This window comes from Puma concolor, chromosome B2 (genome assembly GCF_028749965.1).
Source record: "Puma concolor isolate L17-30 chromosome B2, mPumCon1.1.hap2, whole genome shotgun sequence".
NCBI classification, from domain to species: domain Eukaryota; kingdom Metazoa; phylum Chordata; class Mammalia; order Carnivora; family Felidae; genus Puma; species Puma concolor.
Window position 1 is genome coordinate 111,137,201 of NC_141671.1, and position 25,647 is coordinate 111,162,847.

General features: G+C 35.7%; 1 protein-coding gene and 1 long non-coding RNA gene across 5 annotated transcripts in view; one reads left to right on the forward strand and one right to left on the reverse strand.

Annotated features, from left to right (window-relative positions):
* TBC1D32 (TBC1 domain family member 32) overlaps nt 1–20,335 on the reverse strand; it is a 203,767-nt gene extending 183,432 nt beyond the window's left edge. For 2 of the 4 annotated variants that reach the window (XM_086707707.1, XM_086707708.1), the window contains exons 1-4: nt 20,173–20,335; nt 19,839–19,996; nt 10,373–10,534; nt 566–743 (exon numbers count right to left, since the gene is read on the reverse strand). In XM_086707707.1, coding sequence (XP_086563833.1) covers nt 566–743; nt 10,373–10,534; nt 19,839–19,993 — 495 coding nt within the window. In that variant the 5' untranslated portion in view covers nt 19,994–19,996; nt 20,173–20,335. Of the gene's footprint in view, nt 1–565; nt 744–10,372; nt 10,535–19,838; nt 20,094–20,172 lie in introns of those variants that run through there. The other 2 variants (XM_086707705.1, XM_086707706.1) reach the window with 2 other exon arrangements.
* Nucleotides 20,336–21,623: 1,288 nt separating this feature from the next.
* Nucleotides 21,624–25,647, forward strand: part of LOC147581183 (uncharacterized) — a 37,969-nt gene continuing 33,945 nt past the window's right edge. The window contains exon 1 of the long non-coding RNA XR_015250865.1: nt 21,624–21,827. This is a non-coding gene — a long non-coding RNA (uncharacterized LOC147581183). The remainder of the gene's footprint in view (nt 21,828–25,647) is intronic.

Consider the following 25,647-nt stretch of genomic DNA (forward strand, 5'->3'; position numbering starts at 1 on the left):
GGAAAGCAGAAAAAAATCTAGCTAACAAAAAATGTATTGAAGCTACTGATTATTAAATATCATTTCAAGGGGCACCTGGGTGGCTCAGTCGGTTGAGCATCCGACTTCGGCTCAGGTCATGATCTCACAGCTCATGAGTTCGAGCCCCGCATCGGGCTCTGTGCTGATAGCTCAGAGCCTGGAGCCCACTTCGGATTCTGTGTCTCCCTCTCTCTGTCCCTAACCCACTCGCATTCTGTCTCTGTCTCTCTCAAAAATAAACATTAAAGGGGCGCCTGGGTGGCGCAGTCGGTTAAGCGTCCGACTTCAGCCAGGTCACGATCTCACGGTCCGTGAGTTCGAGCCCCGCGTCGGGCTCTGGGCTGATGGCTCAGAGCCTGGAGCCTGTTTCCGATTCTGTGTCTCCCTCTCTCTCTGCCCCTCCCCCATTCATGCTCTGTCTCTCTCTGTCCCAAAAATAAATAAACGTTTAAAAAAAAAATAAATAAATAAATAAAATAAACATTAAATAAATAAATAAATAAATAATCATTTCAAGACATAAATGCAAAACAAAACAACATACCTGATTGAAAGATGAATCACTATCAGAGCAATTGTCTGTGCAGTAACTGTTGCTCTTCTCCTTCTGGATTTTTTTCTGACTCTCTTGACTCCGTACCTCATCTTCTTCAAACTTGTTAATCATAGATTCCACCACTACCATCATGATGTTCTTCAGGGAATGCATCATTTCTTTGTATCTTTAAATTCAAAGCAGTCTTGGTAAGAAAAAGACTATTAGCACAAATTAAAACGCTCAGCTCAATTAAACTATCTTATTATTTTTTCTGTAAAGTCCCTTTAAAAGCACAATTTTAAAGAAAAAAAATGCAAGTCAGTTTTTCTTAAGGAACAAATGGCACAACAATTCATACAACAGAAATAAAAATTAATAGGAAATATAAAACATGTGTTATTCCCCAGGTTTCTTCATCTGATTACATGGACCAAGATAGTAAAATTAACAGAATCTAAGGCAAGATGTTCCAATGGTACGGATACCAGTAATTAGCAACAGTCAACTGTTATTATCATACTATCAAAACAGTCTATTTTACATGTCACTTTTATTCTTTGTTTTATTTCTACCCCTTTCTCTATTTTCCTCCCTTCCTCTATTTTCTTTCCTTCCCTTTTCCCTGCCTATACTTTATATCTATAGGCACCTATAGCCACCATTGAGACCTAAATAAGAGTTAAGCTATCAGTGGGTCCTTCAAAACAGAGACTAAAAAACCCACTGTCAGTAATGTTAAAAAAGGGATTCCTGAAATAGGTAAGAGTTTGAAACGGATGGCTTCTAAATCCCTTTTAGCTCCATGGGTCTGAAAATCTCAGAAAGAACTTATAAATAAATTTCTCTACTTATTAAGTGCAAACTCTCAAGCATCCACATTAATATTAGATTGAGATGCCCAAAACCCTAGAAATAGAATTTTAGAGCTAGATGAAACTATAAAAAAAAAAAAATCTAATCTAACCCTTTATTTTACAAATGAGGAATATGTGACCTGGACCATTGAAATTTCTACATTTAAAACAAAAAAGCCGTAAATATTTAAGTAAACATAGTGAATACAATACTAAATTTGGAATCAGAAAACCTGGATTACAATCCTGATGACTTTACATACCAGATTTGTCATCCCAGGTAAGTTTCATTTTCCTCAGTTATAAAATGTGACAAAAAGAATACAATCTAGCTGACCTATTTCACTTAGCTGTAGCAAAACATAAGAGTATGTATCTGAAAGTTCTTTGTAAATATAAAGTATGATACATATATTTATCATTTAATAATGAAAATACTTGAGGAAAATAGGCACAGAAACTTCCTCTTTCTTTATATTTCTGGTATATGGGTCATTGTAACTCCACAAATCAAAGGAAGAATAGGTGAGTTATTCTCATATTAAAGGATAAAACCATGCTGGGGGATTTGGATAGAAGACTAAGATTTTAAAATTTAGGGGCGCCTGGGTGGCGCAGTCGGTTAAGCGTCCGACTTCAACCAGGTCACGATCTCGTGGTCTGTGAGTTCGAGCCCCGCGTCAGGCTCTGGGCTGATGGCTCAGAGCCTGGAGCCTGTTTCCGATTCTGTGTCTCCCTCTCTCTCTGCCCCTCCCCCATTCATGCTCTGTCTATCTCTGTCCCAAAAATAAATAAACGTTGAAAAAAAATTTTTTTTAAATAAAAAAAAAAAAAAATTTAAAGGAGTTTTACGATCTATTTTAAATTATATGATACAAATTACATATTAAACATACGTAATTCTATACATAACTTAAAATATATTCTCATACATTTAATGATTTAGCAACATAATTTATGTAATATAGAACTAGAAGCAAATTTAATATAATACATAGTTATAGATGTATAGATTTTCAAAGCACCAGAAACTGAGAAAACACAAAAATATTAAATTAGATGGTAATAATTAGAAACAATATAGGAAGAAAACATGTACAGAAGAGAACTGTTACAGAGGTAAGAAAGAGTCCAGGGAAGATCCAAGTTTGAGGTAAGAGGATACAAAGAGCAAGAAAGAATCCTAAGACACTCATTAGACTAATTGGCAAAGTAGCTATAGGATAACAGAGAAGAGGCTCCAGCTTTCTCCTCTACACATTCTCAGCAGCAAGAAATAGGGAAACATAACAATGCCCTGGGAGCAATCAAGACCTATCCATCAAAAGCTGCTCTCTTCTTCCACAGTAAGTGGATTATAGCTGGACACAAGTCTAAACTACAGTCCCCAGACTCCTTTGCAGTTAGGTATAGCCATGTAAACGAGAGAAGTCCTGTCCCCTTAAAAATTACATACAATATGGTAATTTAATGAAGACATATAAAAGTAAAATCTCAATGATGTATAAGGTAAGATTAAGGGTAAGTAAGTAAAATCCACAGAAAATCTTTAAGTTTCATTTTAGACATGTTTCCTCCAGACCTGTTTGAAAATACCAACATGAATTCTTCTGCAAGAAGTATCAGCAAACTGTCCAGAGAAAAAAATAAGAATAATTCTTTTTATTCTTTTTAAAAATTTTAAGTAATCTCTCCACCAACATGGGGCTCAAACTCACAACCAAGAACTAGAATCACATGCTCTACCAACTGAGCCAGCCAGGCACCCCAAGAATAATAATTCTTAAGATTTAAACATCAAAAACAAACAAAAAAGCTAGAGAACCAGACCCTAAATATCAAATGAACTATATACTTAAATAGTAGCCACTGTTTAAGTTTTGGCCGTTTTGAAAACGCCAAAGAAAAACAAACACAGGATGGACTATGAACACTATTAAGAAGCCTCATTCAATACTCCAAGAAGTCAAAATAAGAAAAAGTTCTAAGAGGTAATGAATAAAAACCACATCAACTAACCCTGCAAATTTTACATGGTGAGTAGTTCTTACATATATGAGGAACCGATGATAGACCCTACAAATGAATTCTTTATTCTGTAAAACTCTATTTAAAAAATAAATATCGAGGAACCCAGGTGGCTCAGTTGGTTGACTGTCTGACTCTTGGTTTTCAGCTCAGATCATGATCCCAGGGTCGTAGGACTGAGCCCTGCGTAGGGCTCTGCACTAAACATGGAGCCTGCTTAATATTTTCTCTCTCTCCCTCTCCCTCTCTCTCTCTCTCTCTCTCTCTCCCGTTTGTGCTCTCTAATAAAAATAAATAAATATCAAAATGTTTAAGAAAATAATCTGTAATTATTACAGTAAAAATGCTGTTAATAAAAGTACTGTTGACTAATCATCAGTCCTAGGTAATTTCTGAAGAATCTCTCACACACACACACATACACAAGAAAGAAAACAAAAGAGAAGAAGGAAGGAAGGAAGGAAGGAAGGAAGGAAGGAAGGAAGGAAGGAAAAAAAGAAAGGAAGAAAGAAAGAAAGAAAGAAAGAAAGAAAGAAAGAAAGAAAGAAAGAAGAAGAAAGAAAGAAAGAAAGAAAGAAAGAAAGAAAGAAAGAAAGAAAGAAAGAAAATAATACTCTGCACAACTGAAAATCTTTCATCTATGGTTCACAAAGCAGAAGACAAACATTCATTAAGATATTTAACATCTTTATGAGGTAATTATTATTGTTTTAATTTTTACACATGGATGAACTAAAACACAAGAAAATTAAATGACTTACCCAGAGATAAAAAAATAATTTCCTAATAGTCCCATATAAAACTTTGCTTTTAATATGAAAATTCTTTCATTCTCTAATAAAATATTTTAATACTCCTTTTAGAGTAAGTTTTATAGTACTAACAGAAATAGATTATTAGAAATTATATTATCCAAAAATGAAGATGACTCTAGTGTTTGTTTTTTCTGCAAATCAAGAATTAGGAAATCTTGATCTGAATGGCTTTTACTTAATATATCTTAGTGCTTTGAACTTTATTAATTTATTGATAGGCATACACTGTTGCTTTGTTCAATAACAGATTTGTTTAGATAATATAATCAGTTGTCACAAAGAGAAAGAGGTTCTGTCCAATGTCATAAAGAGTTTAACTATTTAAAAATAAATCGTATTGGGGCGCCTGGGTGGCGCAGTCGGTTAAGCGTCCGACTTCAGCCAGGTCACGATCTCGCGGTCCGTGAGTTCGAGCCCCGCGTCGGGCTCTGGGCTGATGGCTCGGAGCCTGGAGCCTGTTTCCGATTCTGTGTCTCCCTCTCTCTCTGCCCCTCCCCCGTTCATGCTCTGTCTCTCTCTGTCCCAAAAATAAATAAACGTTGAAAAAAAAAAATTAAAAAAAAAAAAAAAAATAAAAAAAAATAAAAATAAATCGTATTTAATGCTTTAAAATACAATAGGTAACATAAGCTCAAGTATGTAATACAGTTTTTGTAATACTGGAAAGATGAGCCACATTCTAAGCTTCCATATCTGCCTTCAAACTGCAATAGGAAGTAAGGCCCAGCATGGAGAGAAACCAGAGTGCCAACAGCTCCTAGACACATCACATACAACCAAGCCCAGAGACTAGAATTAACAAAGCAAATGTCATATGTCCAAAGCATTACCAAAAATAAATTTGTGGGATCCAAATTTAAAAGATTTTACTATGTATAAAAATTCCATAAAATTTTTATTACAATAAAAAAAAATCATTGCCATCTAGCTTCAGAAGGCAATTTTTAATATTACCTAATACACTAGTTACCCTAAGAATTAAAAGCTAAAGAACAGAGCTACAACAAGTATGAATTACGGAGAAACTAGAAGGGGTACCTGGCTGGCCCAGTCAGAAGAGCATCCAACTCTTAATCTTGGGGATGGGCCCCACATTGGTGTAGAGATTACTTAAATAAAACTTAAAAAAAAATTTTTTAAAAGGAAAACCAGAAAACTATTTCTCCATGCTGCCCTTCATAGCCCTAAAATCTTCTGTTGTGTCACATTTCATGCTAGGGGTAAAGAAAAAAAACAGACCTTCAAATTGTCAATCATATGCCAAGGACTGAAACACTAAAATGTGGAATATCCAAGTAGCTGAGCTTACATATGAGAAGGAAACCCTAAACCATCTTTCATCTCAGTGACTGCTCTGTATTAAATTGCACTTTGAGTAAGAGTTAGGTATTTTGTCATGCTACCCACTACTCAAGAACCCAGAGTGCCTCCCTAATGCCTTTATATCATCCCAGTTACTACTCTATATTAAATTGTACTTTGAGAGTTAGACATTTTGTCATGCTGCCCCCTTCTCAAGAACCCAGAGTGCCTCCTTAATATCTTTGGTATCCATTTGGCTTCCATTTAAGGTTTCCATTCACCTGGCCAACTTTGAGCCTCACGACCTTTTTAGTCAAAAAGCCATTTCTTTGGGGGGGGAGGAGGAGGGGTTGTTTTTGGTTTTGTTTTTTAAAGTTTATTTATTTTGAGACAGAGAAAGAGAAAGAGAGAGAGAGAGAGAGAGAGAGCATGTTCAGGAATGGGAGTGGAGCCGAGTGAGAGAGAGACAGAATCCCAAGCAGGCTCTTTACTGTCAGCTCAGTGGCTGAATCAGGACTCGAACTCACAAACCACAAGATCATGACCTGAGCTGAAATCAAGAGTTGGGCTCTTAATCAAGTGAGCCACCCAGGCACCCGAAAAGGCATGGTTTTTAAAACACCAAATCGAACAGAAACTATATGGTTCTCATTCTCTGTCAGACCAGAAAGGCAGGCAAGCAAGGAACAATACACATGGAGAGCATTAGGGCTGAAGGTCAGACATGTATATACCACACAAATCCTACCCTAAGGAATCTATAATAGATTAGCAGGGAGTCAATAACACAAGTAACTAGAAAAAAAAAAAAAAAACCTAGAAAAAAATATATATGAATTCTTACAGGGCAACATATACCAAAAAGTGGTCCTAAAAGGGAAGTGAGAGAAAGACAGGCTCTACACTGGCCTCCAATATCAAACAACTGTACCTCTCTAAGCAAATCACTGAATTTGCCTCTCTGGGCCTGTAAATTAAGGACCTTAGAACAAATAATTTCCAAGGTATTTTCTAGCACTGATATCTTAAAGTTTTATGGAGTTAAAATTGATTTAACAAAAACTGAGCTCGTAAGTGACTAACGTACTTTTTTTAGTTTTTCCATGACTACTGTCCAGCCATGTTGCATGACCCCTTATTCAAGGGTTTGTCTCTAGTATCCATCCTCCCCCTCTTCTACGTAGTATTAGTTTAAAACTCGTCCCTCAAGTTTTCACTGTGGGCACATGGTCATCAGTTAGGTATTAAATTTCCCAGTCTCTGTTATAGGTAAGTTGGGCACATGACCATGTTTTAGCCAGTAGAAAGTGAGTAAATAAAGAATCTTGTTTTCTACCCTCCCTTCTCTTGTCCAGGCTGAAATCCTGTTGCGGAGTTAGTGTGGCTGCTCCAACTATGCAGATGAAGGCAATATTCAAGAACAGAGATTGGTAAAATACATATTCTGGACCTAAACTAACCTACCACTTGTTTTTGTAAAGTTTTATTAGAACATACACACACTCTTATTTACATAGTGTCTACGGTTGTATTATTACTACAACAGCTTGCAAAGCCTAAAATATTTATTATACAGCCTTTTACAGAAAAAGTTGACTAGCTCCTATCCCAGATATGATGGAACAATAGAATAGAAAGAACCTGGGGTCCCTAGATAAAGTCATTCAGAAAATTCACCTACCTTTGCTGCATTCATGTACTTCTGAACTGTTATATAAGAGGGAAAAAAAATTGCTTTCTTTGAGCCACTGCATTTTGGTGTCTATTTGTGATAACTGTTTAGTATATTCTAACTAACATCCTCTTCCTCCATATTTCCATGTGATCTTTTGCATATATCATGGCACTTACCATCCTGTATTGAAATTACCTATTTCAAATTTATTTTTCAGTCTAATGTTAGACTCCTAAAAACACTATGGATTATTTGGGGGTAGGAGGCATCTTATTTAACAGTATAGCCCCAAGATTTAAAACCTAACATACAGTAGTTACTTATTAAATGCATGTGATATATAATAAGGGAAAAGAAAAAATAATTTACTGCTCAAGTCAGAATTATGTCAAACATCAATAACATAAAATTGATTATAACGGCAAGAAACGATATCATTAATTCATCCAACAAATACCTATTATATACCTAACATTTGCTGGGCATTTTCAAGGCATTATGGACACAGAAATAGAAAAAATAAAATTATCTACTTTTTGAGAGTTTACATTCCAGTGGGGAGACAATGAAAATGAGCATAAAATACGCAAATACATATATTATCCCATATTAATCAGTGACGAAAGTTAAGAAGAAAAAAAAAGCAAGGTAAGAAAGAGAAAAAGTAAAAGGGAAAGGCCATTGTTTTATATAGAGAGATCAGGGAAGGCCTCTCTGGTAAGGAGACATGGAACTGAGACCTTAAAAAAGTAAAAGAGAATTAGAAACAAGCCAAGGATATTCCATCCCACCACTGCTCTTCAACATCCTATGGGAAGTCCTAGCTAATGAAATAAGACAAGAAAAGTAAAAAGGAAGCAAGATTGGAAAGGAAGAAATAAAACGTTTGTAGATGCCATGATCACCTATGCAGAAAACCTGAAAAAACTGACAATAAAATTCCTAGAATCAATAAACAATTATAGCAAAGTTGCAGGATACAAATTTAATATGCAAAAATCAATCACTTCTCTGTATACCATCAATGAACAAGTAGAATTGGGAATTTAAAACATACTATTTACATTAGTACCCCAAAAATGAAACACTTCGGTATAAACCCAACAAAATATATATAAGATCAGTATAAATAAAACTATAAGTTTCAATTGAAAGAAATCAAAGAAGAACTAAATAAACGGAGAAATAGTCCATGTTCATAGATTAGGACAATTCTATGTCAGGATGTAAATTCTTCTCAACTTCATCTATAAATCCAATGCAATCCCAATCAAAATCCCAGGAAGTTATTTAGTGAATATACACAAACTGATTCTAAAGCTTATACAAAGAGGCAAAAAAAGAAAAAACAGAATAGCTAGCACGATAGTGAAGGAGAAGAATGAAGATGGAGAACTAACACTACTCAACTTCAAGACTTGACTTTGAAACTATAAACCTAAGTAATCATACAGTGCAGTATTCACAAAAGAAAAGATAAGTAAATCTGTGGAACAGAGTAAGAGCCCAGAAGTACCCTTAAATATAATCAACTGATCTTTGACAAAGGAGCAAAAGCAATAAAATAAAACAAAAATAGTCTTTTAACAAATGGTGCTGGAACAACTGGACACCCACACACCAAAAAATCAATCTAGACATCTGCCTTACACCCTTCATAAAAACTAACTCATAATGGATCACAGACTTAAATGTAAAACACAAAACTATGAAGTTCTTAGAAGATAACATAGAAGGAAGTCTTAATGACCCTAGGTTTGGTGATGGCATTTTAGACATGACACCAAAGGCATGATCCATGAAATAGGTAACTGATAAGCTATACTTAATTAAAATGAAAATTAATATCTGCTCTGCAAAAGACACTGTCAAGATAATGCAAAGACAAGCTACAGACTTGGAGGAAATACTTGCAAACAACTTACTGATAAAGGACTATTATCTAAAGTACACACACACACACACACACACACACACACACACACCCCTCTCTTAAAACTCAACAATAAGATAACAATCTGATTAAAAAATGGGCCAAAGATCTTAACAGACATTTCACCAAAGAAGATATATAGATGACAAAATAAGTATATGAAAAGATACTCCACATCTTATGTCATCAGGGAAACACAAACTAAAACAACGAGATATTACTACACTACTATTAGATAACTACTATTATAACACCCAAAATCTGGAACATGGATATCAAATGCTGGTGAGTAAGTAAAGCAACAAGAAACCTCATACAACGTTGGGGGAATACAAAAGGGTACAACCACTTTGGAAGACAATTTTATAGTTTCTTACAAAACTATACATACTTACCACATGACCAGCAATCATGTTCCTTGGTATTTACCAAAGAAGTTGAAAACATGCCCACACAAAAACCTGCACACAATGTTTATTGTAGCTGTATTCATAATTGCCAAAATCTGGAAGCAACCAAGGTGTCTGATACATCCAGACAATGGGAGTATTACTTAGTGCTAGATATGAATAAGCTATCAAGCCATGAAAAGACATGGAGGAAACTTAAATGCATATTATTAAGCAAAAGAAGCCAATCTGAAAGGCTAAATAATATGTGTTTCCAACTATATTATATTCTGGAAAAGGCAAAACTGTGCAGACAATAAAAGGATCAGTGGTTGCCAGGGATTTGGAGGGGGAAGAATGAATAGGCAGAGCATAGAGGATTTTAGGGCGGTGAAATTACTGTGCATAATCCTATAATTGTGGATACATGCCGTTATAAATTTGTACAATTCCACAGAATGTACAACACTAAGACTAAGCCCTAATGTAAACCATCCCCCTAAGGGAGGGCTTTGCTTAGCTTTTTGAGAAAGAACAAGACCAGGGTGGCTGGAGCAGTGTGAGAGGGAATATGGTAAGAAATGAGGAAGGAGAGGGAACAGAAGGCTCATGTTTGGGGCTTCTGGGCTACACTCTGAATTTTACTTTGAATGAGATGAGAAGCCTTCACAGAATGCTGAGTGGACTCAAGTGGCAGGATCTGACTGATTGTTTTAAAGCATCATCCTAGCTGCTATGAAGGACATGGGTTAGGGGTGCTTTCAAAATGCCCTGCTGAGAGAAAATTGCTTTCAAGTATTATTGTGAACATACTCACTCTTTAGATTCCTGGGTTCTTTTAGTAACATGCTGTACAACTGTCTCATAGCCAGATTCTTCATCCTGATTCTGATTAGACATCCATTTTTCCATTTCTTCCTCAATCATGGACCCCAAAGTGTTATATATATGCTGTCTAAGATATTTCACAAATTCATAGCTAAAAAAAAAAATTAAAAAACAAATGCACTCAATATCATGAACTCACTTATTAACCATATCCAGAAGAAAATGTTAGCACAGAAAGATTTATGAAATACTCAGATTTCTTACCTTGAACCAGGATTAAATTTTTCATCCCAAATCATCAAGCCAATCTAGAATTATGTTGTTTTTTTCTGGGACATTGGCATTTTCCACACCCCATGCCCACTCACTCTATCAATCCACCTACTCATAGACACTTGTTAACATTTCCTACACATCCCTTGGCTTCATCACTTCCTCTTTTTTTTTTCTTTCCATTTCCATTGATCAGTGCAAAAGCACATCACCTCACGCAGACATTACTACAGCAGTCTTCTTGCTTGTCTTCTTTCATCCTCTTCCCTCTCATATTTATCCTGAACACTGTAGTCATCTTGGTCCTCAAAAGTCATGGATTTCATTATTTCTGAGTTAGAGCATTTCACTCATACCCAATAAATATTTCTTGTATTTAAAACTAATTATTGGCTATTTTCCAAATACAACTTCCTTGGCTTGGCATTTAAATACCTAATTAATCAAGCCCCTTAATTACTGCATCTCCACTTACATGAGGCCACACTCAGTTTTCTCCACAAACCGTCAAACATGTTGATTTGCATATAAGCAAGGAGGGACTTTTAAGTGACTACCATGTGTTAGACACTGCGCTAAGCACTTTATTAATATTGCTTTATTTACCACATGAGATAGGTAAATAGATGAGGACACAGACTGAAAAGTTAAAAAGCCTTATCAAATTCACCAACTAGTAATTCAGGTCAACCTTACTCCAAAACCAGTATCATTCCCACAACCCCACACTCTCCCAAAGATGCAAAAATTCCAAAACTATTTAAGAAATAAAATAAGAGGTTCTATAGTGTTCAACTGAAACTGGAAAGGAAAATTAATAAATGTAATACTCATATTTTTACTAATTTTTGTATTATTTACATTTCTTCCCTTTAGAGAGGTAAATCTATTACATTTTATTTTCTCAAAATAATAATTGGCATATTAAACTTAAAAATAAAATTTACTTAAAAGTTTAAGTTATTCATTGAAATTACTTTTAAACGTTTAATATTTATATTCAACGTTTAGCTAGTAACTTTTCTTTTTCTTAAGTTTATTTACTTATTTTGAGAGAGGAGGGAGAGAGAGAGAGAGAGAGAGAGAGAGAGAGTGCAGAGTGTGGGAGGGGCAGAGAGAGAGAGAGAGAGAATCCCACGCAGGCTCTGCACTGCCAGTGCAGAGCCAGATGTGGGGCTTGAACTCACAAACAGTGAAATCTCGACCTGAGCCAAAATCAAGATCAGATGTTTAACCGAGTGAGCCACCCAAGTGCCCTTAGCTAGTAACTTCTAAGCTTTAGGAAAATAGCTATTAAGAACAGAAGAGATAAACAAAGTGATTTTGTAAACATAATGACCTGCAGTGTTAGACCAAAATGACAAACACAAAGTTTCAGAAATATTCCAAGAAAAACAAAACCCAAAACTTACTGAATCACGTGTCCTAGAAAATAGCCTCTAATAATTATTCATGCAATTTTGAAGTTTTTGCCTCTTCTGGGGAGTCATCATTGCCTTACATCACTTGAAGACCTTCCCTTATACAAGCATAACTTCCCATCCATTTTAAATGCTAACTTATTTTTTGGCTTGTATATTTGTAATTATAAGCCAAATATTTGCATATTCTACACAAAATGGTAAAGACTTATATAAGCAAGAATTCAAAGATTAAGGTTTCAAGAGAATCTTTTAAAGATATTCTTAATTTTTTAACATTTGACAGTCCCTAAACTGCCTCCACAACTAGCTCTGAGACTAAAGTTGACAGATGTGCATGATGTGATCTGAAGAGCAAAAAATACGTGTATTCTCCACCACAACCATTCCACCACCACAAACCCTCTAAAGAATCAGAATATCTGAAATTCCAATACCATAAATGTATCATTGCTGTATTGAAAATGTCCTTGTAGGGGTGCCTGGCTGTCTCAGTCAGTGGACCATGCAACTCCTGATCTCTTGATCTCTTGATTTTTAGTTTGAGCCCCACATTGAGTATAGAGATTACTTAAAAATCAAATCTTAAAAAAATAAAATAAAATAAAAAAATAAAATGTCCTTGTAAATGAAAAAGGATCCAGGAATAAATAATCTCTTGAGCCCAATCAGTCTGAGCTCACAGCCAGCCAGAGAAAATTGAATGTGGAACAAAGTGCAAAAAGATAAACAGTCCCTAAAAACAATCTTGATCCTCCTCATAATCCTGCCCTAGGCTAATCAGACACACCAGTTTTCCTTCACATCTCTAAGACACTCAGTGGGAAACAAAACATGGGGCAAGCTGGAGTTAATTCTCTGAAACTAAAGGAAGGGCCTCTCTGAAGATGAATTCTACAACTCACCATCAACATTTACTACAGAAAAGTGAATTATTCCTTAGTTTTATCAGTCCCGTTTCTCTGCCACAAATCAAGCAATTAGGAGAAATGAATACTTAACTAATATAAATTTTGTGCTTGCTTTGTTTAAAGCCCAAACTGTAAGCAAGTAGGTTATGATATTTTTATAACTAAGGCAGTGAGGAAATACAAGGAAAGCCCATTAATACAATGTATTCAAGAAAGTTAACAGAATACCACTCTAAAATAAAAGACACATCAAAAACAAAAACAAAAACAAAAACAAAACAAAACCTCCCCACTATTTATCACCATCTATATAATATAGCAAACATGCTGAGAAAAAGTTTAAACCTCCTCTTTGGGAACTTGAATAACCACATACTTTTTTTAAATGACATCACTTTTATCTGTGGCCACAGTAGTATCTCCCAGAAGACTCCATTCAAAATATTTCAAGGTTTTGGTTCATCTTCCAAATTAAACGAACCCAAGAACCCCCAAATTAAATATTCCCTAATGGGTTATTGCTCTTTTAAGAAAAAAAAAAAAAATCTCCAGGGAAGATAAGGCCTTCTATCATGGGAGCACTACCAGGCTGCCTAAAGCCCTTTGGATGCTCTACTAACTCAAAGATTATTGGAAAACTCTCAAGCTTCCAATCTTAAATTAGTAAATAGAGTCATTTCTGCAAGTAGACCTTTCTACTCTGGGTAAGAAAAATCCAAGTCTTCAAATTCTCACATGACAATTCATTTTGTGTTGGTTCTTTTACTATCTGAATTCATGGCAATACCCCATAAAATCCTACAAGGAATACTATTCTTCTACAGTAGTGCCCAGGATAGAGAATTATTATTGCTATGGGCTGGGAGATACCATAATACTTAATACATTTAATTATTATGTACTTAATCATAAAATTAAGTACTATGTTGCTTTCACTATAATCCTCATAGTATTGGTGCCATCCAGTTGCTCTTATGAAGTCTTCATCTAATCTAAAAGATTGATGATAACCACAGCTTTTTAAATCAACCCATTGCATCATTTTTAGAAATTATTCTGGTGTAGCTATATTCATATTTTGTATAAAAGCAAAAGCCCTGGATGCACAAGAGACTTTCGAAAGGTCCCATACTTATAACAGGGATTACAAACTCAGTGTCACTGGGGGTAGACAGGTAAACTAAAGCCAGCCACGTGTAAGAGAGAAAAGGAAGAGGTGGTGGTGAAATAAAAGGATGTGTCTCAGCTAAAAGGAAGAGCTTCCACATGGCTTTAGCCACTTACTGCCACTTAGGACTATTACAGCCTGATGTGGATTTTTCAATGTTTTAATAGAAGCCAGAAAACTACCTTATGTGCTATCTCCCAATTTTTAAATGTTACTATTTTTTAAAACCAAGCCAAAGAAACACATCCATAGACCCAATATGGCCTGCAGAATGCCAGTTTGACCTTTCACCATCCATTCATACAAGTATTATAAACAACATAAAATCCTTACCACTAAAGATACTGGTGAATCATCTCTATGTTTAAAATTTCTATTTAAGAAATGTAAAACTTCCCTCAAAAAAAAAAAAAATGTACATACTTAATAACTTATGTTAGAAGATCCTTACTAGGCTTAATTAAAGCAATTCTGCTACAATTTAAGTCCTTTCCTCTCAGAATTAGTTTTAGCAAACTCCTTTAACATTTTCAGATTAATATACTCTAATTGCACAGGAAAGACCAAGACTACAATATTATGGGAATAATACCTCTTTGCCATGGACTACAATAAATACAACTTCCATTCATTTGTATTTTAACTGAAGTCTATTAATATTTCTTTCTTGGTCATTTTAAAATATTCTAGGGAGTGCCTGGATGGCTCAATTAAGCGTCCAACTTTAGCTCAGGTAATGATCTCAGTTCAGGAGTTCAAGTCCCACATCAGGCTCTCTGCTGTCAGCACAGAGCCTGCTTCAAGTCCCCTGTCCCCCTTTATCTCCCCCTCTTCAGCCTGTGTATGCTCTCTCTCAAAAATAAATAAACATTAAAAAAATAATTTAAATTTTCTAATAACAAAGTTTCTTCTTTTTTAAAGGACATGATCTATACAATTAGTAAATAATTTTATCTTTAGAACTCTACAAATCCCTTTGTTTCAGGCTTAAGTTCTAAATCTTACACTGGTCAATCTTGTAACCTTAGACAAAACACATGACCTTGCTAAATGTCAGTTCCCACTACATAACAATAATGATAATCCCAATGCAAAAACTGTTGTCTATTACACATAGCTATACTTTGACACTTTTCAAACCAAATGTACTATACATGTTTGACTAACCTTATTTGTTACCATAAAAGTAATTTAATGAGAAAAAATAAACATTTGGTTTCAAAGACGCTATCACCAAGTGAATGCAAAGTATCTTTTTCCAAATATTCCTCAAAGAAGGACATTAAAAACCTGAGTCAGGCATTTGCTACTAAGGAAAAATATGTTCACCTCACTACATTTCAGAAGCAGCTCAATTAAAATAGCAATGAACCTCATCACTTTGCTTTACTACTGGCAAATATGATATTTTTTACATTTATGTCAGAAAATTTACAAAGTTGAGTAAAAGAACATTCACTTTTTTCCATTTTGTTCTCCAGCTTTATTACCTAGATTTTTCCAAGAAAACTTAATTATTTCTTTCATGATGAATTTCTGACATGTTCAAAATGTCTATACCAAAATATGCACTGATACACAGATTACTATTACAACATAAGAACATAAAAAAACTAGTACAAGTTTGTTTCAAGACATCATTCTCTTAGTTATTTAGATAAGCAAGAAATTTTTCAACCATATATAGAAAAAATTATCAGTATTGGTATGTTTTAAAAAGAGACTTTATTAGAGTAAGTTATGAATTATAACGCTGATATTTGGAATTCTTATTTCAGAATCAAAAGATTTATTATATAACCAACCTAACTTTATATATCACATTAGTATATAAAAGATTATGTAATAGAGGGGCGCCTGGGTGGCTCAGTCGGTTAAGTGTCTGACTTCGGCTCAGGTCATGATCTCACAGTTTGTGAGTTCGAGCCCCACGTCGGGCTCTGTGCTGACAGCTCGGAGCCTGGAGCCTGCTTCGGATTCTGTGTCTCCCTCTCTCTCTGCCCCCTCCCCTGCTTGTGCTCTGTCTCTCAAACATAAATAAATGTTAAAAAAAATTTTTTTTAAAGGTTATGCAATAGAACGAACAAGCTTTACATCACGTACAAACTTTTAGGTCAAAGAATAGGCTTCTGAGTCATGATAAACAATTACTAGAAATGCATTCATTAATTATGGAAGCACGCATGTAATTCTTAGTCATTTCTCTATACATGGATATCACTTTACACAATGGAGGTTTTCTTGAAGGTACCATTTAAATGGATTTCACAGATTTAAAAAATCAGTGGTACATTCTTCTATAAAACAAAAAATAAACCTAAATCAACAAATTATTACTGTGTTCCCTCTGTATCAAACCAAAAATATACTGGATGTGAGGGTTACAAAACTGAGCATTTGCATTAGAGACTCTTATAATCATCACAGTTGATAATTACTAAAATAAATACACACACACACACACACACACACACACACCACAATTCTTGTGTCAATGCAAGTAAATATGCTCTAACTCTGTGGTTCTCAACCCTGGCTGCACGTTACAATTCTCCACGTTCTCAACCCTAGAGAGCTTTTTGAAAATCACTACGGCCCAGACTCTACCACTCCCCCTCTGCCAAGCTGCTCAGGAAATTTTGATTCATTCATGATGAGGCCCAAGCATCAGTATTTTTTTACATGGGGCCCACCTGATTCTAGCGTAGCCAAGAGTGAAAACCAGGGCCAGTTTGGTTTCTGGGAATCTACACAACACATGCACACATAATGAAAGCAATATCCTCATCCCTACCTCTCCTCCCCTCCCACAGCCCTCAAATCCTTGCTGCCACTTTCAAAGACAGAGAGGGAAAGTTTGGATATTTTAAAGAATTTGTACAGTTTAAGGCAGAAAAATAGAAGATGCTATACAAAGCAGAGATAGTAGTTTAGGGAAGCTGCCCATTGGGGCAAACCCCCAGATAGGGCTATACTGTCTACATGATGGTTTTCCCCAAGTGACTGCAATTTCTCCCACTTTAATTTTTTATAGTACCTAAAATTCCATCATGTATGGACTCAACTGTCTTAAATATCTTCATACAAAAATACAATAGCCTAAAGACACCAGTTCCCCCATAAGTCTCTTTAATAAAATTGTCCTTGTCAATACCAGGACAACATTGGGTGGATTTAAGAAACCAATGTTCTGATAGTGGAGAAGGGAAGGTAGATAATTCTGAAGTAGGAAACACTTTTGGAAGCAATACATACCTAAGTGACTTAACGTACAATGTCAAGGAGAGTTAGGTCAGTGAAAACAAAGACCAAGTATAACTGTACTAACTGACCTTTAATATCCGACTGAATTGTAAGAGTCTATGAAAATACCAAAGACAAGCAAGTCCTCCTCTTTTTCTCTCCTACATAAAGAGTTCCTTCCTCCTAAGGCACAGATCTCGGGTTAATGCAGCTAACACATGACTTTTAGCATCTATGCTTTTAAGACTACAAGCTACTTAAAATACTTTTAGGATTATATGGAGAACAAACAGAGGGTTACTGGAGGGTTTGTGAGAGGGGGGATGGGCTAAATGGGTAAGGGGCATTAAGGAATCTACTCCTGAAATCATTGTTGCACTATACGCTAACTTAGATGTAAATTCAAATAAATAAATAGATAGATAGATAGATAGATAGATGCAAAAAAAAAAAATACTTTGAGGATTATAAATCTTACTTTTAAAACTACAAACTAGTTATAATTTGAGAGTGTCTGGATTTTTTTAGGTAGGCCAAAAGTAAATCTCTTTAGTAAACAGTGAACATTAAGTATGAATGGTAATCAGCAGGCATTTAATCTAATGCACTGCAAAAAAGCAAATTACTTTATTACAACAGTCATTAAACTACTAAGAGGAACAACAATGACCTAACTTAAACTTGAAAAGCATTCTAAAATTGAAGCAGCTAAAGCAATACAGGTAAACATTTACATTGAAGAAAAAAAGAAAAAAAGCTGCATATTAATGAGGTAACCATTCATCACAAAAGTTTTAAAAATTTTTCCAAGAAAAGAAATAAACAGCAGAAACTTTAAAACCATAAAACATATACATAATACAAAGGAGAAACAAAGCCAATAGCTGGTTTTTTTAAAAGACTAAAAGAAACCCCTAGAAGAACAGAAGAGGGAAGGCACAAATCAAAGAGAAGAATAAAAAGGGGGATATATAGCTATAGATATTAAAAATATTTAAAAACTACAGGATTTTAATGAAAAACTTTTTACCAATACATTTGAAAATCTAGACAAAATGCACAAATGCCAAGAATATGATCCTAGCAAAAACTGACATAATAATTTACAAAGTATTTAAACAACTGCTTGTATGTGAAATAAAAACCAGAAATGAAACCCCAAACTTCATGCCTCATGTGGATTTGTGTGAGGTGAACTTGTATTCCATGAGTTTATAAAACATTATTAATTAAACCTTAATTTGAGAAAATTGCAATTATTCCATAGTCTGTTGTTTAAGTAATAAATCAATAGTTAACCAATAAAAGCTGTTCTGTAAAGTCTCCCAAAATAAATATGATCACAAATAACAGCTATTTGTAGTGGATTCAATTAAGAAATAAACAGGAAAATAATGGAAATACGAAGAAACTTTATGTATAACCATAAATACCAATGAAATCAGTAACTATATTAACAAGAATTCCTTACTTTTGAAAACTCCCTTGAGAATCTGGTGAAAACTATAAATACTCCCCCTATAAAACTGCAAGTAAAAACAAACTTTTACATTAAAGGGCTCAAAAAACCAACTATGCGCATAAAGTAAATGAGTACGAGTTCCAGATAAATAGAATTTCAGAGTCAGTAAAGGTAACATAAAAAAAATTTTTTTAAAACATCTCTGTGAGATCAAAATGAAATACAACCACTGAATTTAAAATACTGCTACCAATAATAATTAATTGGGTTCCTGCAAGAAAACGTTTCAATGGAGAGGATTAATTTAAATTAAATGAACCAAAACAAAACAAAAAAAAGGTCTCTAAAGAAACGTAACCTTCAAGATATATCTCAAGTGGTACCTCTCTCATTAAACTATTTCTACTGCTCGCAAACCCAGAGTACTCTGTAGCTCTTCTACAGCACTTATATTTTTGACATGTATCACAGACATTTGAGTATGTGCCTTATCCCTTCACAGGAAAACTATTCGATAGGAAGTTAACAATCTAACGTCAGTATTCCTACAGTGCTCAGAATGGGGAATTGGGGCAGCCACTGAAATACCAGATCAGCCAAGGAACAGAGATCTTGGGAACTCATTGCTTTAGGCCAATGTGACAGGCACAGTGACAAGAATCCTTTGAAATAACAGAATTCCTCTTAGAAAAACATGAACAATTTTCAATTATTGTTACTGTGTTGCCCATGAGGAAAAACGAAGAATTAGGATATGTTGGTTGTGGCAGCAGAAACACAAAGGAGACAGAAGCTTTGGAAAGTAAGTAAAGAATAAATAATACATAAATTCGATATGTGTAAATAAACGAAAAAAAATGAACCTCAAACTTGGGCGCTATGTTAACAACAATAATCAAATAAACATTCTTTAACTACACTTTGACCCTTTCTGGATCAGCTGGTTTGTTTGCTTAAGACATCAAAAGCTATTTTACTTGTGAAAATTTTCATCAGTTTCCTCCAGATGTAAGAGGATTTCCTCGGCGCACTCCAGAGAGGGGGCACCCGTGATCTTCTCTTTTACGCTCTGGAACAACTGCCTCAGCATCGTCTGCATCACCACCTCGTCCTCGCCAGAGAAATGGGCCATCCTCTGCAAGAATCAAACACCCACGCCCATTACTCCAGGTCGGCGCCAATGCCGCGCACTGCGCACGCGCGCTCCCACCCCACCCAGGCCAGTGCGCTACGCCGTTCCCCGGGAGACCGCGGCAAGCGCTTGGGGGTGGTTCCTCGGCTGCCTGCGCGTCTTTCCGGGAAACAAGTCACCTTTCTTTGGGGAAGCACGGGTCCTCAAGGACCCGCCTTATGTACTTGTCGTTGCCGGCCTTCCGTACGAACAGAGTTCAAGTTGTCACCACTAACCGCAAAAAAGACAGCCCGGAAGGTTTTGATGGGTGGGCCTGACGGCGGGACGTCTGCGGGACGTGTGACGTCATCACGTTGACGTGACTTCCTGAGTGGGAGGGAGTGCCCCTTAGAGACCTGCCCGGCACCTATGGGAAGTTTCAGGTGTGCTCGCTGTCCCTCGCCATGTGTTTGTAGAAGGGAGGGAATGGAGAACGAAGAGTCCGAATTCAGTAAAAGTGAAACTGAAAGTAGCTTGAAAAGTTTTTAACTACGTGAATGGTATTGAAATGTTACACTGTTGTTTTTCTCTAACAGTCAACATCTGTTGACTCCTACTCCTTAACCAAGCACCTTGCTAGGAACTATGAGAAGATGCCCTCATAATCAGACAGACACACCCCCAAAAATCAACGTTTACACCGTTAAGTGTGATTAAGTGTTACGTTAGAGAAATGCTCCAGGTAGGTGTTGTGGAAACCAATCCCCTTTTAACCCAATAGAAGAGGCAAGGAAAGAAGCGAAGAAAGAGGCATTAACATTCAGGTGCTCGAGTTGGTAGGCTGGAAAGAGGAGGTGAAGAGGCTACAGAAGCAAATCGGCCACTATTGAAAGGGTCATATTTGGCACGTTTACAGGAGAGAGATTAATCTTGGAAGTAGTAGGACACAGTTGGATTCCATAGTGACACCATGAGATATGTATATGAGGATCACTGTGCAGGAAGATGCAGTGTATAATAATAGACCTTCATCCAGTTTCCAATCCAGATAAATCCTCAGACCATGGTCATGTCCAAGCTAAGGAGCCAACCCAACAAAGTTTAGAATCAGATCCTGGTGTCTATGGAATAGTCAGTCCCAAGCCATTGATGGGTGGTTTAATGTAGATAAATTCTACCTTATCTGGCTTAAATTTTACTCTCCTGGTAACATCCAATATTCTTCACATGTTAGCCAGGATCAGTGATTCCTTTGATGTCTATGCTGTTACTTACAAGAGTAGAAGTATGATATATCCTTGCCAACTCTGACAGCATGTTTCTTAGTAAAATGAATGCTTAATCTTGATTGTCTCACTACTACATTAGGAAAGAAACATACTAGCAGAGTAAACAAACTGTATTTGTCAGTGAAGCTATCTAGTATTATATGTGCATGTGTATGTGTGTGCACATTCGTAGAATCACCAATAATGCAACCAGCTCCATGTTCAGATTAACACAGATGAGTTGTACCGGCACCTCAAACATCAAGATTAACATAGCTATTAGTGGTGGGATTTTTCTGAAATGTAAGCTATTACTGTTAAAATTCAGAGCAAAAAAATACTAGCTTTATTTTATTTAGTTGTTGCATTCCTAGGAAATTCAGTGTGTTAAAACTGTGCCAAATATTTTTATATAAATGGAATTAGTTCCTACACTCAAATACATATCAAGAGTTTTTTTCATCTACTTTGCATGTCCATCAGGATCATTGAAAGTCATAAGGAACCAGAACAATTCTTTTGTGTGGGAGATTGTCCTGTGTGTAATTCCAGATGTTCAACATCCATGGCTCACACTACAAATGCCAGTAAGTACCATCTAATCATGTGATAACAAAATGTCCCCACATATTTATAAAATGCCTTCTTGGGAAACAGGGATGATTTGAACCACAGATTGAGAACCACTGTTCCAAAGGATATAACTTAGGAGAAAGAAAAACAACCTTAATAGAATACCTGAGATGCAAGAAGGAAAGATAGCCAAACAGCAAGTGAGCATAGTAATGTATTTAAGCAAATCTCAATAAATATTGTCTGTGTAAAATAATAATAATATATAATATTCTAATTTGTGAATGTATAAATTCATAGCCCTAAAATACTGTAAACAACCATGTGTAAGTAGGAAGTGTAATGATAGGTTGAAGTATTCTGAAATTCTTATATTTTTCTTTTTTTAATGTTTACTTATTTTTGAGAGAGAGAGAGAGAGAGAGCAAGGGAGGGGCAGAGAGAAAGGGGACAGAGGATCTGAAGCAAGCTCCGTGCTGAGAGCAGAGACTCCGATGTGCGGCTCAAACTCATGAACCAAGAGATCATGACCTGAGCCAAGGAAACTTAACCAACTGAGCCACCCAGGTGCCCTTATATTCTTCTAAATGGAGTTTAAGATATTGAACTTGGTCATATGGGCATGGTAAATTTTCAAATGTAACCATTAAAAAATTAGAAATAGAGAATTTAAATTCAAAAAATGGAAGGAAAAAATGAAATAAGTAGAGAAAAGCAGAAGCCTCAATCTCTTAAAAAAGTCAAGAAAGTAAACAGAAGCATAAGAAAAATAGGAAAAATTAAAATGTACAAAGAAAAATGATAGAAAAAGTCCAAAATACTGATACATTTAAATAAATTTAGCCCTTCTCTTATAGGAACTGTCAGACTGGATTTTAAAATAACCAACTATATGCTATTTATCAAAACCCTAAAAACAGAAAAGTTAAAACCAAAAAGGTGGGGAAATATAAACCAGATGAATATTATCTAAAAGAAAGCTGTTGAAGCTATATTTGTGTCAGCAAAAATACAGCTTAAGAAAAAGATGTTAGGGACATAGCATGCCACTTCACAAACATTATTTAGTTCAGTGGAAGATAAAATTTTGAACTTTAAGCAAAATTCTTAATCTCTCCAAGGGTCTTTAATATTTTCCAGTCAATATTTTAATATTGAATAGGAAGCACTTCGAAATTGAATACCTAAGATTTATTTTTTAGGTTTGGTTTTGCAGATTGTTAAGGAACAAAGAAAACACAATTGCGTCAGGAAAGTTTGCATGTATGAAGAACTGAAATATCATTTGTTATTGTTAAAGATGCAAAAACCTCTGAAGATATCAAAAAACGGTTGTAGCAAACTAATTACCTTGTTGTCCATACTATAATAACCCTATCATTTTTATGACTCAGTTTGTCTCTTTCTTTATCATCTCTGCTTCTACTGCTTCTGACCATCTTTCTTAAAGCCACCTGCATTAAAATTCCCTAAGACTCTACAGGATGCCTTGATGCACAGCCCTTTAAGACAAAGCATTTATTCCTTCATATCCTTGGAGCATTGACTGCTAATATTTTACATCTGAGTCCCTCTTCAGGCATTGCCCTGGAAGAAGGAAGTGGTCATGCTCAAAGTTATGCTCTCTACCTGAGGAAGGCTCATGTATGATGACTGGTCACTGTGGTATCTAATGAGCCATCCTTTTTGTCTCAATTGGAACAACTCTGAAGCATCCCAGTCTCAAAACTCCTCAGATGATTCTGAAGCCTCTGTTCTGAGGGCATTACAGTTGAACTTATTTCTAATTTTGCCTCCTAAACTTCTACCAGATATTGTCTCCAAGAATACACACTAATAAATCTACTACATAAAAATCTCAGCTTCTTGGAGTCTGTTTCCAAAGGAATGCTATCTACTACAGAACCTAACTTGATCAATTAGATATTATCCCATTATCCAATACATATTGTTCCTAATAGAATGAGTTTCTGATGATGGCATAAACTGCTGGTCTTCCTTGTACCTGTGGAATTTTGCCAAGGCACTGATGTTGTTCCAAACATACATGGCCACAGTAGCAATGTTAATTACCTAAAACATGGTTTTTATATGTTTGCTTTAACTAGACTATGGGCATAAAAGGTGCTTTAACTAGACTGTGGGCATAGAAAGTGCTTAGAACTCATGGACTTGCAAAAAGATAAAAGACTAACTGAGGCCTGCAATTTGAGGACAGTGTTCGGTAACTACAAAGTATTAATATCATTGTTGCCCATTTCCACAGCTCTGAATTGAATATTTTCATAGAACTTGGTCAGATTCAACTTATATAGTCTAATAAGAAAGTAAAGCATTTCAAATTTTCTAAGTCTTGAAATTGGTTCTTTTTTTCTCTGGACAATAAATCAGAGTGAAATGAGAATATAAACTTCTAACATCATTATTAAAGCCTTCTCTATATCTGGGATTTCCCATTTCAGAGTGGACTTTGCTTTTCCCCAGAGGGATATTGTCATTTGATATGAAAACCAAAGTCTTACTGATGAAAAATTCTTCCAAAAGTCTCACATGGCATTTGGCCATTTACCCAAAATGTACGTGTTTTAGAATGAGGATATTCTCCAATGTCTGGATAAAGAATTTGAATTAGTATAGGTATCTATTTTTCCCTTTATACAAAGTTCATGTACTGATCCCACCTAACTTGGCCTAAAGAATATTCTGATTTGGCTTCTGAGCTATGGCCCTATCCTGTCTATCAATTCTTCTTTTAACAGTAGTGAGCAAGACAAGAAGCTCACTCTTCTGAAAGCAAGGTTACAATACATTCACTCTCAAGTATAACTGAATTTTGCTTTTGAAGATTTGATTTAATACAGCTTTTAAGTACTTTACTCAACTCTGTGTTTTAAGAGCATATTACCAGCCCACAGCCAGCAGTCTTTTTATATAAGAATGGTAGATGAGTGGGGCACTTGGGTGGCTCAGTCGGTAAAGTGTCCGACTTTGGCTCAGGTCATGATCTCACGGTTCGTGAGTTTGAGCCCTGCGTCGAGTTCTGTGCTGACAGCTCAGAGCCTGGAGCCTGCTTCGGATTCTGTGTCTCCCTCTCTCTCTTCCCCTCCCCTGCTCACACTCTGTCTCTCCCTTTCTCTCAAAAATAAACATAAAAATTTTTAAAAAATGGTAGATGAATTACTCTAAGTCATTCCTATAAATATATGGCATATGTTTATAGGAATCATACCTGTTAATAGAGTAACATGCAGTCATTTTCAGACTTGGCCTCAAACTTCAAAGTCCACGTATGTCTTGTATTTAGGTTACAATATAAGCCACTGTAAAGAAATGGGGGGAAGCAAAAATATAGTAGCGAAAGAAAGAAAGAAAGAAAGAAAGAAAGAAAGAAAGAAAGAAAGAAAGAAATAGAGAGAGAGAGAGAAAGAAAGAAAAAGAAAGAAAGAAAGAAAGAAAGAAAGAAAGAAAGAAAGAAAGAAAGAAAGAAAAGGAAGGAAGGAAGGAAGGAAGGAAGGAAGGAAGGAAGGAAGGAAGGAAGGAAGGAAGGAAGAAAGGCTTATTTACCTCTTACGTTGCTATCTAAATATAGTAGTTCCCAGGCTAGTAGAGCAGCTTTGACATCATCAACAAGAATTTTTCATCTTTGGACCCAAGGTGGCTTCTCTACCTTCATGACCACACCTGTTTCTCAGCCAGTAGAGAAGAGAAACGGGCAAGGGCATCACCAGAAAGTGTCATAAATCACTTCTATTTACATCTCATTAGCCAAGATTCAGTTACATGAACACTGGTAGCTGCGGCAAAGCTAAGAAATGAAGTCTTGGCCTGGATAAG